Here is a 12,997-nt window from a genome sequence, read left to right as displayed (position 1 = left end):
GTGCACGCATACACATACACACACACACACAGAGTTAGGAGAGTAAAATAGTCCCCTCTGGGCTGGAGAGATGGCTTAGCGGTTAAGCGCTTGCCTGTGAAGCCTAAGGAGCCTGGTTTGAGGCTCAATTCCCCAGGACCCACGTTAGCCAGATGCACAAGGGGGCATACACATCTGGAGTCATTTACAGTGGCTGGAGGCCCTGGCATGCCCATTCTCTCTCTCTCTCTCTCCCTCTCTCTCTCTCTCTCTCTCTCTCTCTCTCTCTCTCTGCCTCTTTCTCTCTCTGTCACTCTCAAATAAGTAAATAAAAATAAACAAAAATTTTTTTTAATAAAATAGTCTCTTCTTCCTGTGAGTTCATGCGTAAGTGATCATACCGCTACGTATTTGTCCAACTTGTTTCTTGGTTTGGGGCCCTTGTGACTCATAACTATTCTTTTTTACTATTTTAATTTATTTGAGAGAAAAAGAAAAAAGTAAGTATAGGCACGCCAGGGCCTCCTGCCACTGAAAACAAACTTCAGACATATGCTCTTCTTTGTGGTCTAATTTTACATGGATCCTGGGGAATTGAACCCTGGGCCATCAGACTTTACAAACAATTGCCTTTAACCACTGAGCCATCTCTCCAGCCCTCATAATGATTCTTACTCACATCCTTGAATGGGTACAAGCCACCTTTCTTCTTCTTTTTATTAAAAAAAAAAAAAAAAAGTTTTTTCAGAGACAGGGTCTTACTCTCTCTAGCCCAGGCTGGCCTGGAACTCACTTGGTAGCCAGGCAGTCCTCAAATTCCTGGCAATCCTGCTTTAAACACCCAACTTCTGAGATTACAGGCATGTGCCACCCCCACCCCTAGCTAAGAATCAACGGCTATGAGTCCTTTGCAGTACTGGGGATCAAATTCAGTGCCTCATGCAGGCTTGGAAAACACTTTACCAAATGAGCTCCATCCCCAGCCCTATCCGTCCTTTCTCCCCAGCAAAGCCTGGCGTGGCGTGTCAGGGCTGAGCTTGTTGCCTGTGTGTTAGGTTGTCCGGCCTTCCATAGTGGATGCGTGGGACCTCCGTCAGCGCAGCCAGAGAGTCATGTCACAGCAACCCTGGTCCCTGTCGTGTTAACCACCCTGATGGAGTGTCCTAGCACCTTACCCTTATTCCATTTGCATCTCCCTGAAGACCAGGGGTGGGAAAAGCCTTTTCACATGCTCAGCAGACACTCGTGGGGACCCCTGGGAAGCACTTGGGAAGGCCTCTGGGACCACTTTTAACGACAGTGCCTTTGTATTTCTTATCACTTTGTTCTAAGTCTTCATGCAGCCTAGATTTACGGCCTCTGTTGGATGGATGGATTGTAGATATTGTATTTCAAACCGTGTTTTCTGTTTTAGACTTTATCGCTCCTGGAAGTCTACAAATGGAGTTCTTTTTTATTGTTTGTGTTGACGATGGTGATGGTGGTGGGCGTGTGTGTGTGTGTGTGTGTGTGTGTGCGCGTGTGTGCTGGCACACACATGTCACAGCATGCATATGGAGGTCAGAGGATCCCCTTGGGGTGTTGATCCTCGCTATCCACCTTGTTTTTTGAGACAGGGTCTCTCCTGTGCTTCTGCCCCTGGAAAAGCCAGACTAGCTGGTCCAGGAGCTTTAGGGTCCCCCCAACCCACTTCCCATTGCCATTGGCACGTTATGTTAGCGAGATGTGCGTCACTCTGCATCTGGCTTTACACGGGTGCTGAGGACTGACGCTCTGGTTGGCAGGCTGGCAGAGCAAGTGCCAACCACCAAGCCAGCTCCCCCGTACTGTCGGGGGGGGGGTCATTCTAGTCTACCATGGACATCAGCCCAGGCAGGGCTGCGGCTTCCTGGCTCCTTGGGTGCAAGACAGAGAAGCTCAGGAGAGCTGGGACTCAGGAGAGGGAGGAGTGGGGCGCCATGCATGTCTGAAAGCCGATGCCTACCAGGCTCTTCTGCCAGCCCTTGTGCTTTCTGCCAGGGAAGCTTGGGCAGCTATGTCTGGACCCCGCTTGCATCTAGGCATTGGTTCAAGTGAGTGTTCTCCCACATGCAGCTGGTCAGTGCCACTGGGCAACTCAGCACAGTTCCTGTGGCCATCCCCGGCCTCCAACCACTTAAGCACAGCTAAGCCACCCCCTCCCGTGGGTTCACCCCACTCCCGGCCTTCACTCAAACCTCCTCCCTCCTCTGCTGCCTGACAGTCCAGATCCAAGCCCTGTAGCTTACACATCACATGCCCTTGAGCAAGGATGACGGACTAGATGGGAGATGGCTCAGTGGCAAAAGAGCCTGCCACATAGCCTGAGTACCTGAGTTCAGGACCCTAGACCCCGTATAAAAATGAGAAGAAACCATGGCAAGCTTCCATAAAACCAGCACATCTGGGCTGGAGAGATGGCTTAGCGATTAAGCTCTTGCCTGTGAAGCCTAAGGACCCCGGTTCAAGGCTTGATTCCCCAGGACCCACGTTAGCCAGATGCACAAGGGTTTGTTTGCGGTGGCTGGAGGCCCTGGTGTGCACCTTCTCTCCCCTTCCCTCCCTCCCTCTTTCTCTCTCTGTCTGTCACTCTCAAATAAATAAAAACAAACAACAACAAAAAAACCAGCACATTTATGGCAATATGGGAGAGAGAAGCAGGAGAACTTCCCACAACCTCCTAGACCAACCAGCCTAGTGAATGCAGCAGTCAACACCAAATAATAATCCTCCTGCCTCACACAAGGTGGAGGATGAGGACCCACACCTGAGGTGGTTGTTGGACCTGCATGCTGTGGCCCATACTCACATGTGCTCTCTCTCTCACACACATCACACACTCATATACATACAATGAAGAAATATTTAGGGCTGGAGAGATGGCTTAATGGTTAAGGCACTTGACTGCAAAGCCTAAGGACCCAGGTTCAATTCCCTAGTACCCATGTAAGCCACATGCACAAAAGGTGGCACATGTGTCTGGAGTTCATTTGCAGTGGCTAGAGGTTCTGGTGTGCCCATTCTCTTTCTCTCTGTCTCGGTCTTGTCTTTCTCTCAAATACATGAATAAATAAATATTTTTAAAAAGAACGAAATGTTTAGGGAAAAAAAAAAAAAACTAAGGCCAGGCATGGTCATGCACACCTTTAATTCCAGCACTTGGGAGGCCAAAGTAGGAAGATCGCTGTGAGTTCAAGGCTACCCTGAGACTACATAGTGAATTCCAGGTCAGCCTGGGCTAGAGTGAGACTCTACCTCAGGAAAAAAAAAAAAAAAACTAAGGATGGGCTGGAGAGATGTCTTAGCAGTGAAGGTGCTTGCCTGCAAAGCCAAAGAACCCAGGTTTGATTCCCCAGGACCCACATAAGCCAGCTGCACAAGGTGGCAAATATACTGGAGTTCACTTGCAGTGGCTGGAGGCCCTGGTATGCCCATTCTATCTCTCTCTCTTTTTCTCTCTCTCTCTCTGTCTCGCACACACATACACACACACACATACATACACACACATAAATAATAAATATATTTTTTTTAAGTTTGGAGAAGGAATAAAAAAACAACCACTAAGGATGATAGCATGCTTCCCCTATGGGATGTCGGGAAGGTCACTAAGCTAGCCTTCCTAGGCTCCCTGAGAACACCAGCTGTCCAGCTGTTGTTCCAGAATCAGCCTTGAGCAGGCAGGCGCTGGCACTGAGGCGGGCTCACCCGCCCCTGTGGCTCCAGGTGCCATCTCAGCACTGGCCTAGTAAATGAACAACGGTCCCCTGCCACCAGGAGTTTCCCAGGAGAGAGGGCATGCACAGCCCCTGGGCAGCTGCTGGAACCAAGCAGTGGCTCACACTTCTGTGCTTCCCGGCCCCGGGCACTGTTCTCGGACCTGACATATTCTGACTCGGGTCATAACATATTCTGACTCAGGTCATCCTCAAAACAACCCTGTGGTCAGCAATCTGAGGCATGGAGTTTCAGCCATCTGCTCTCAAGGTCACATGGCGAGCAAGCGGCAGAGGTAGAATGTGACCCTGGGGGCCAGGCTTCCTGGTCTCAACCTCCAGCGCCACCCTGCGATGTGGGGACATCTATCACAGACAAGCTCCCACCTTACCTCCCCCTCCCACCTGCCAGGAAGCTCTGTTCTTACCTTTGCATGATCAGCCCAAGGTCATATCCTCAGATGTCAGAAGTCCTCCCCACTCAGACCCAGAACCCTGAACCCCAGCTATGTGCAAGGCTTGCTCCTTGCTGGACCTCATGCTCTTCCCTGGGCCTGGGCCAAGGCCAGGGCCCAGCTTCAAAGTAGCATGTAAATGTTGGGTTAATATCCACACCGCCAGGAGGAGGATGGATGCTTGGCAGGAGCCTCGCTCTGCAGCCCTTCATAAGCCCTTTTCCTCTCAAGGCCTCAGGCCCCATCTGCACAGTAGCGGGTTGGATAGAAACTCCAGAGAGCCCAACACCCACCATGTTCCATCCAGAAAGGGTCTTGCTCAGTCGGCCACCCTGCGAGACTCAGCCTGTCTCCCAGGACCCAGTGGCCAGGAGCTGGGATCCAACACAAGGCCGCCAGGCAATAGGTGAGACGGGGATATACTAAGAGCTGGCAATGGGGAAATTCCCTAGGAGGTGCCCCTGTGCTAGACTCAGCCCTGCTCCCCAAGTCCCCAACTTCAGTCTCATCAGAGCCCAGCTGTCTGAACCCCAGAACTGACCTGCTGCCTCTTTGCAAGTCCCTACTGCTGCCCGTGCTGCTCCCCATCCTAGGCTAAGCATTTTGGGTTGAGGTCTGACTCCACTGTCCTGTGTGTGGCTCTCAGATCGGGGATGACCTTAGCCTTGCCCTCCCCATCCAGACTTGGACGTTACTGACCTCTTTCTTCCTGGTGGGGTCTGTAAATCAAAGCCCCTTGCCCTTAGGGCATGAAAACAAGAACTCTGGAGGACAGTGGTTCACCTGGTTCACACCAGCTAAATCGTGCCCCCAAGGCTCTCTGGTTCTTCAAACATTCATTCCTTCATTCTCTCATTCATTCGTGCCATCCTTTATTCCCAACGAACAGTTAAGGCCCTGTTTCAGGCCCTGGGAAAAGTGAAGAATAGGTGTCCCTGGAGACTTCTTCTTAGGGACCAACCCCCCCCCAAAAAAACAACTGAGTAAAGTAGCCCACAGATAACCAAGTATGCTAGCTGACAAATGAGTCCCCTGGAGGAGGCAACAGGCTAAGAAGGAAGCCTAGCAGGTAGAGCAGTTGCATGTTCGGGATCATGGGGGTAGGGGGAGGTAAGGGTTTGGGGAACGAGGCCACCAGCAGGGGATGATATGGGAAAATCCACTTTGGAAACTTGGGCCTGGATACATTAGGAACCTCCAAAGCTGAACGCTCACATCTGCCGCTCTCTTTGAAGGCCATCCCCCTTCCCAGGCCCCAGGCGCACTTGACACCGGCCTCCTCTGAGTGCTAACATAAATGTAAAAGCCCCTCCCTGATACCTCATGGTCCCCTCACCCACAGGCATGCCCCTCCCCTGGCCTACCCAGTTATCCCACTGCTCCCCATTGCATAGCGACAGGCAGGTGGACCAGTCACTACTCAACCTTCACCTCCCCGTCCTCCACCCCGTCCCCAGCCTCCCAGGCCTCCAGGAGGAGGCTCAGTCTACCCCCGTCCATCCCTTCATCTCCTTGGTCCAAAAACAAGACACTCAGTCGATGCCTTTGTGGCCAACCCGCAGCCTGGCACTGCCCATAGTAAGAGCCCTGTGCTAACTCAACAAAGGTAGCCCCTGGGCACATCGGCCAGAGGAGGAAACAGTTCCTACTGCTTTTCCGGTTCACCCTCCTCCCCCCCCCCAACCCCTGCGGGTTCTGGCACACAACAGGGGATCAGAGTTGCATATGCAAAATGGAAGCATAGAGGCAGAAGGATCGCTGTGAGTTCGAGGCCAGCCTGAGACTACAAAGCAAATTCCAGGTCAGCCGGAGCTACATTGAGACCCTACCTCGGAAAACCAAAAGGAGAAAAAAAAAAAAAATGGAAGCATATTTACTTTCAAACACACAATGTTCAGGTAAGTTGGGGAAGAGAGGATTCTATAGACTAAACCCACTTCCTCCATGGGCCAAAAGTTGATTTATGGGCTTGTTTGGGGTGGGGTGAAGTGTGCATGGTCACGTTTGTGTCTGTGAGTGCAGGCCTTGTGTGTGGAGGTCAGAGGTCACCCTCACTTTCCTCTTGTCTAGTCCTCACTTTCCAACTTGTCTAAGGCAGTGTCTGTCCCTGTTCACCAGACCAGCCGGCCTGCGGGCTTCCAGAGGGTTCTCCTATCTCCACCTCCCTCCTCGCCATAGCTGCACTTGGATTCCAGATACCAGCACCATACCACCCAGGTTCTGGAAATCCCAGCTTGGGCACACTTGTACAGCAAGCGCTGTGTTCACTGAGTCACCTCCCCGCCCTGGTTTATGTGGATGTAGCTTCTGCCAATCTGCTCTGAGGGCCACCTCGGCTTCTGCTCCAGACCCAGCGTGAGCTGACGGTCCCTTGATGACACGGGGACACCCGCCTCCCCCACAGGCAGCTTCGACTCTGTCAGTTCTGATTCCCAGTGAGCTGGCAGGGTGAGGGGGCCCGAGGGAGCGTGGGGCACGTGGGGCACATGGGGCGCATGGGGCGCATGGGGCGGGGCGAGGCTCACATGGTGAAGTTCTCCTCCAGGAAGCAGCGGTTCCGCAGCAGGCCAGCCCACAGCTGCACGCCGATGATGCCAAAGATGAAGAAGACGAAGAAACAGAGCAGGAGGACGTTCCCCAGCATGGGCAGGGTGTCCAGGAGCAAGTTGACCAGGATCCGCATGCCTGGGAGGGCAAGAGCGGAAGCTTCATCAGACAGAGGGCAGACAGGGTGGGCAGCTGAGAGACAGAGAAAGGATTAGCCAGAGGAGGAATGGGGGACACCCGCTCCAAGCTCAAGTGAGGTTGGCTATATCCTCTCTGTTTTATAAAGGAGATGACAGGAGGGACTGGAGAGATGGCCTAGTGGTGAAGGCACTTGCCTGCAAAGCCTAAGAACCCAGGTTTGATTCCTTCCTACCCATGTAAGCCAGATGCACCAGGTGGCTCAAGTGTCTGGAGTTTGTTTACAGTGGTTAGAGGCCCTGGTGTGTCCATTCTCTCTATCTGATTTTCTCTCTCTCTCAAAGAAATAAATAGACAGATAGATAGACAGATAGATAGATAGATAGGTCGATAGATAGATAGATACACACACACACACACATATATATGTTGGTTTTTCAATGCAGGGTCTCACTCTAGCTCAGGCTGACTGAAATCCATTATGAAGTCTCAGAGTGGCCTCAAACTCACAGCGATCCTCCTACCTCTACCTCCCAACTGCTGGGATTAAAGACGCGTGCCAACACACTTGCTAACAACTAAAATGTTTCTTAACAGGAGGTTCGGAGAACCAAAGCCACTTGCTCCGGGTCACACAGCTAAGAACTGGCATGATCTGGATTGAAACTGGAGGACCTAACACCAAATCTGGCCCCCTTTCAACAACCAATTCTCTTTGTCTTGTTTGTTTGTTTGGGAGGGGGAGGTTCGAGGTAGGGTCTCACTCTAGACCAGGCTGACTTGAAATTCACTATGCAGTCTCTGAGTGGCCTCGAACTCATAGTGATCCTCCTACCTCTGCCTCCTGAGTGCTGGGACTAAAGGTGTTAAGCTACCACACTCAGCTCCACAATCAATTCTTTTAACCAAGTGCTGTTCAGTCTTCTTGGAAGACCCTGACAAGCTCCTGTTCAACCACCTCTGCCATGTTAAATCACATTCTGTGGAACCTTCCAGGCCCAATCTCATCCTTTCTGCTGTAAGCCATCTCAGCCCCTCGGACCCAGCCTGGGCCACCACGGACATTAAGCTGTACGCTGCCCAGTCCAGAGAGGTTCCATTTACATGAGCGTCCAGCCTGAGTGTTCTCAAAGCCGAGCAGAGCCTGGGCCAGAAAACAGACTCAGCAGTTTGTGGCGCTCATGAAGAAAGCGGAAGACCAGAGAGGGGAGGTCAGAAGGATGGGGACAAGGAGAACCAGGGGCAGGTCCAGATCTGTATTCATTCCAGAGTGCTGCCGAGGTGGTTATTAATGAGGGTAATTATTTTTGATTTGCATCACCAACTCTGCGTGGAGTGATTTCTGATCAATAATTAATGCCCACCCCCATCTTCCGCCCCCACAAAACTAGGTCAGCGTCCTCTCAGGAAAGGCAGTTGGGGCTCCCTGGTAGGCTGCTTCTTCCAACTGAGATCAGCCCAGGCCAGGGCTCAGGGCCCCACCTCTCTACACCCAAGAAACAGGGGAGAAGGGGAATGCAACGGGGGAGGCAACAAAACAGGACAGGCCCCTGTGTGATCCACCCAGATGGATCCAACAGACTTAGGTCGATCACCTGCAGGCCCTTCTGGTGTCTCATTCATTCATTCATTCACTCAGGCACATATTTATCCATCACACTCTCTGTCAATGCCTTCTGTAACCAGGCACTGTACAAAGAAGACTCTCAGAGCTTGCAGCCTAGCGGCAGCGGGACACAGGATCACTGCGCAGAGGAAAAGGACCGGGCCTGAGGGCACATCCGTAGACAGGCTGAGATGGACCTGGGCCCTACAGGATGTGAGGACCCTGTCAGAGGACTGTGCGGGCCGAAGCATGGGCTTTGAACATGCACAGCTGCCTGGAGTTTCTGTAGATGGGTCCACAGAGTAAGGGGGGGGGTAGGTCTGTGCAGATGGCTACTCAGAGGACTGTGTCATTGTCACCAACAAGCAGACCCCTAAGCAGTCACAGCCCTTGAGTGGCCGGGTAGAGGTCGAGGTGGACATACAGCCAAACACAGAGGTTGTCCCGGCAAGAGCTGGACCAGAACCATATGGAGGGTGCTGCCCACTGCCCAGGGCCCACTCCACTGCTCACTAGCTCCGAGTAGCAGCCCAGCCTGGCTGCTCTCTAGGGCTGTCTTTGTTGCTCAATTAATTACATCTCCCTTGTTCTCCAGGTTATTGAAATTCTGAGCCGCTGGCTGGCTTCCTTGAATGGCAGCTCTCCCCACCCTTCTGCTTCCCTCTGCCCAGAGAGCCCAGCTCCCCTCACAGGCCTCCCTGAGGCCCAGCGAGTCCTGAGGCCACTAAGCTAAGTAATTAGCTAATTAAGAGCTTAGTAGGAATCTATTCATTCCCATATCCCAAGGAAAGGAGGCCATAGGATTGGGACTCAGGTAGAGCCCAGGGGATCCTGGTCAAGCCTGCTTTTCACAGCCTCAGTCTAGTAAGTGGCCAAGACAGACAGATGGACAGGATGGTGACACTCTTCGCTTTGTCCCCTGGTGCTGTGCACAGGAGGTAGGGAGAGGATGGAGGGCTGAAGAGATGGCTTAGAGGTTAAGGCTCTTGCCTACAAAGCCCAAGGACCCAGGTTCAACTCTCCAGGTCCCGCATTAGCCAGACGCACAAAGGTGAGGCAAGTGCAAGGTTGCACATGCCCACTAGGTGGCACAAGCATCTGGAGTTCAATTTCAGTGGTTGAGGCCCTGGCGTGAAATTTCTCTCCCCCCCCCCCCACTTCTCTCTCTAAAATAAGAAAAAGAAGAGATGGAATTCATACAGAGAGAGACAGTTGGAAAGGTGGTGGATGTGTGCATAGATGAGAGAGTCAGAGAGAGAGATGAAAGCCAACACCTACAAGTCACCGTCACCACAGTCCATCCTTTCTACCTGATCTCCCCTGGCCCTCCTTCTCCCCCAGGCAGCCTTCCTGGATCCCCCCACACACACTTGGAGTACTCTAGTCCCTAGCACCCTCACTGTAGTCTCACCCTCTCTCAGTCAGAGCTTTCTTTTAGGGCCTCAAGCCTAGGTCAAAAGCCAAGTGGAAAGCCAGGTGTGGTGGCACATGCCTTCAATCCCAGAAGACAATGGGACTGGGTCCAGATTCTGATAGCTGTGGAGCGACGATGTAGGGTGAATTCTAGAAATACCAGCAACGTCCACCCATGGGAGGAAGGATGGCTCCAAAGTCTGGGGTCACAGCTGCCACCAAAGCCATGGAGTGGCCCTCAGTTGAGATGGGGTTTCCACACAGACATGTGGAGTTTGGGGTGCCTGCCAGCTATCCTCAGAGTTGCTTCATTAGGTCTGGGGTTTTTGGGAGAGGGCTCTGGCCTGGGAGCCTGGCATAGGAGGGGGAGGGCATCAAGGTGGATGGCCTAGATGGTGTAAAAACTGGCACATGCCAGACAGGAAAAGGGACTGGGCAGCTCCACCCGTGCTTTAAGGGGTAGAGACCCCACAGCAGGACCTGTGTTTCAAGGGAACCAGGGTAGCAGCCAGGCAGGGGGTCCTTTGGAGGCTGTGGTGGCGGGGGGGGACGACAAGAGGCAGGGACACTTCCTGGCAGCATGTCCCCTCAAGGTTCGGTGTACTCAGCAGATAGAAGCTATCAGCCCAGATTAGCCCAGCCACTTCACCAGGCCAGCTCAAGTAGAAATCACACAACACGTGCCAGCCTCACCAGGGGCACAGCCTGTGGCCAGGGGGAGGAATGGCCTGGCCCCCAAGGGCTGCACACTTTCTGGTCTGGCCAGGTCAGCAGAGGGGACTGAGCGGCCAGGAGAGGCCGTCTGCTGCTCCTGTCATCACCATGCCAACTAATCAGGAGCACAGCAGGCACCGGGGTGGCCAGGCCAGGCAGCAGACGGGCCAGATTGTCAGGGTCACAGTTGCTGGCACCAACCCAGTCAGAGAAGGGCCTATAGGCTACTGGAAGGCACTCTGTCACAAAGCATCTCACCTAGTCCAACCCAGAGGCCTTGGGTCCCTCCCCAGAGCTATAGGTGCCCAGAATCTGGGGCCCCCACCCGTGATGGCCCAAACAACCCTTAGTCATCCTTCCAATGCCCTGTCACCCTCCTCTGTGAAAAGTCCCTGTGGTGCTCACAGGAAGGGGCTGTGGTTGAATCTTAGCTTGGACCCACACCTGGCCCAGGGCCCAGCCTGGTGATGCCAGGAGGTGTAGCTTCAGTGAGTGGATCTATCAATCAATCATGCAGCCAATGCAATGCCCCCCTCTTACCACCTCACTGCCCGGTCCAGGAATCTTCCAGATCAAATCTGGAATTGGACCCTGAGCTAACCGCCCTCACCACCCCTCTAGCACTTCCTACAGTCCCCTCTGCTTTTTCCTTCTCAGTCCTCTCGTTGGCTTCCACCAGATATCTGACCTGATATTCTCCCACTCACCCCACTCTTCCAGGAATACAGTAGCTCTGAGCAGAAGCCTCCACCTCTCTTGCTCTCTCTTTCTCTCCTTCTCTCTCCCTCCCTCCTTCCTTCCTTCCCTCACTTCTTTCCTTTCCCCCTCTCTCCCCTACAGAGTCTTTCTCTACCTCCCCCCCCCGCCAGGAGGAGAGAGAGAGAGACCCTATGACAGACTATTCTAGAATCTCAGGTGTGGCAGAGCAGGGTCAACCCATAACCTTCCTTCTGCCCACCCTAAAGCTCAAGTAAATGCACACATCCGGGGGAGACGCCCAGATGCCCGCTGGTGGTAAGGTGTGAGAAGGTTGTGGAACCTTTAGGAGGTGGAGCCTTGCTGGAGGAAGCGTGCCACTGGGAGCAGGGCCTCGGGGTGTGACAGCCCAGCCCCACTGCCCGTTCACTTTCTGCTTCCTGACTGCAGTGTGCCACCTGCTTGGCACCCCCGCCGCCACGCCTCTCCCGCCGTGGAACGGCCCCTTGGAACTGTGAGCTGAGGACAATCCCTCCCCTTCCCTAAATTGCTTCCAGTCAAGTTCTTGTTCACAGCAGTCAGCTTCTACTTCCCGGGCTTCTTTCTCCGAAACCTCATTCCTCACCCCAACAACGCTCTGGAGGTCCTTTGGAGAAGTGCCCCTGGACCTGTCTCTGCCTCTGCAACACGGCAGTCCTCACAGTGACCCGGCTGGGCCCCCACCCGTGCAGAAAGAGCCAGAGAAGACTTGGACATGAGGACAGGCCCTTCAACTTGCAGAGGGCTCAGCACCCCAAGGACTGTCTCTCTGTTTCCCCCATCTGTAAAGCGGATGTCACATGGTCCTAACAGCCTATATGTCATAAAGATGAAATGACATACTCCTGGGAGACAGCGTGAAGGGCTTGGCCTGAGTACCTGGAAAACGACAGCGATTTGTGAGTGAATCCCAGAAGGTGTGAGCCTTCTGCTCCCCCAAACTACAGTCCTCCAAGCTGCCACACCATTCCTGGGACACTCCCATCTCCCTATGCCAAGCCCACCTGCCCGATAGCCCCCAGCAATCCTGTGTGCCCCTGGTGGGCTCTTCCAAAACAAATCCCTGCAAAGGCATCCCTGACACCCCTTCACCTGTCCTCCCAGCCTCTCTGCCTCGCCCCAGCATCCACTCAGCAGCCCTCCGTCCGGGGCCCCACAGGAGGCGCTCTGCGCCCCTCCCCCATGCCACTCCAGCCACACAACAGGAGGGGAGCTGAGACAGTTAAGTGAACTTTCTTGTTAGAGGGATCGAAGACAGACAGGACACGGCTTGCTGGGATCCCACAGCAGGTGAGTGGAGGAGTTGAACTTGAACCTGGGGCCAATGCAGTGAAACCTACAGCTGGGACTCCCCACAGACTATCAACATCACCACCCAGCCCCATCTGTGGGTCCCCTCAGCCACCTCCTCCATTCTGCATGGTCTCCCGTCCAGGGGCCCCTACCAGAGGTGGACTGTGACAGAGCCAGCAAACACGAGCCCAGGCCCAGGGACTGCTAACAGCTCCCCAAACAGACGCTCTTTGCACAGCCTGGACTGACTGCCTGAGTTTAGGGGGCTTTTTTGTTGTTGTTTATTGTTCTTTTGGTCTTTGGGTTTTTTATTTTTTTGAAGATAGGGTCTCACTCTAGCCCAGGCTGACCTGGAATTCACTGTGTAGTCTCAGGGTGGCCTC

The 12,997-nt window shown here is 53.5% G+C and overlaps 1 protein-coding gene across 1 annotated transcript in view; it reads right to left on the bottom strand.

The window, feature by feature from the left end:
• Cacna1i (calcium voltage-gated channel subunit alpha1 I) overlaps positions 1–12,997 on the bottom strand; it is a 132,641-nt gene that overhangs the window by 53,377 nt on the left and 66,267 nt on the right. The window contains exon 6 of the mRNA XM_045152580.1: positions 6,694–6,853. Coding sequence (XP_045008515.1) covers positions 6,694–6,853 — 160 coding nt within the window. The remainder of the gene's footprint in view (positions 1–6,693; positions 6,854–12,997) is intronic.

This window comes from Jaculus jaculus, chromosome 6 (genome assembly GCF_020740685.1).
Source record: "Jaculus jaculus isolate mJacJac1 chromosome 6, mJacJac1.mat.Y.cur, whole genome shotgun sequence".
NCBI lineage: Eukaryota > Metazoa > Chordata > Mammalia > Rodentia > Dipodidae > Jaculus > Jaculus jaculus.
This window is presented reverse-complemented; position numbering and strand designations above follow the sequence as displayed.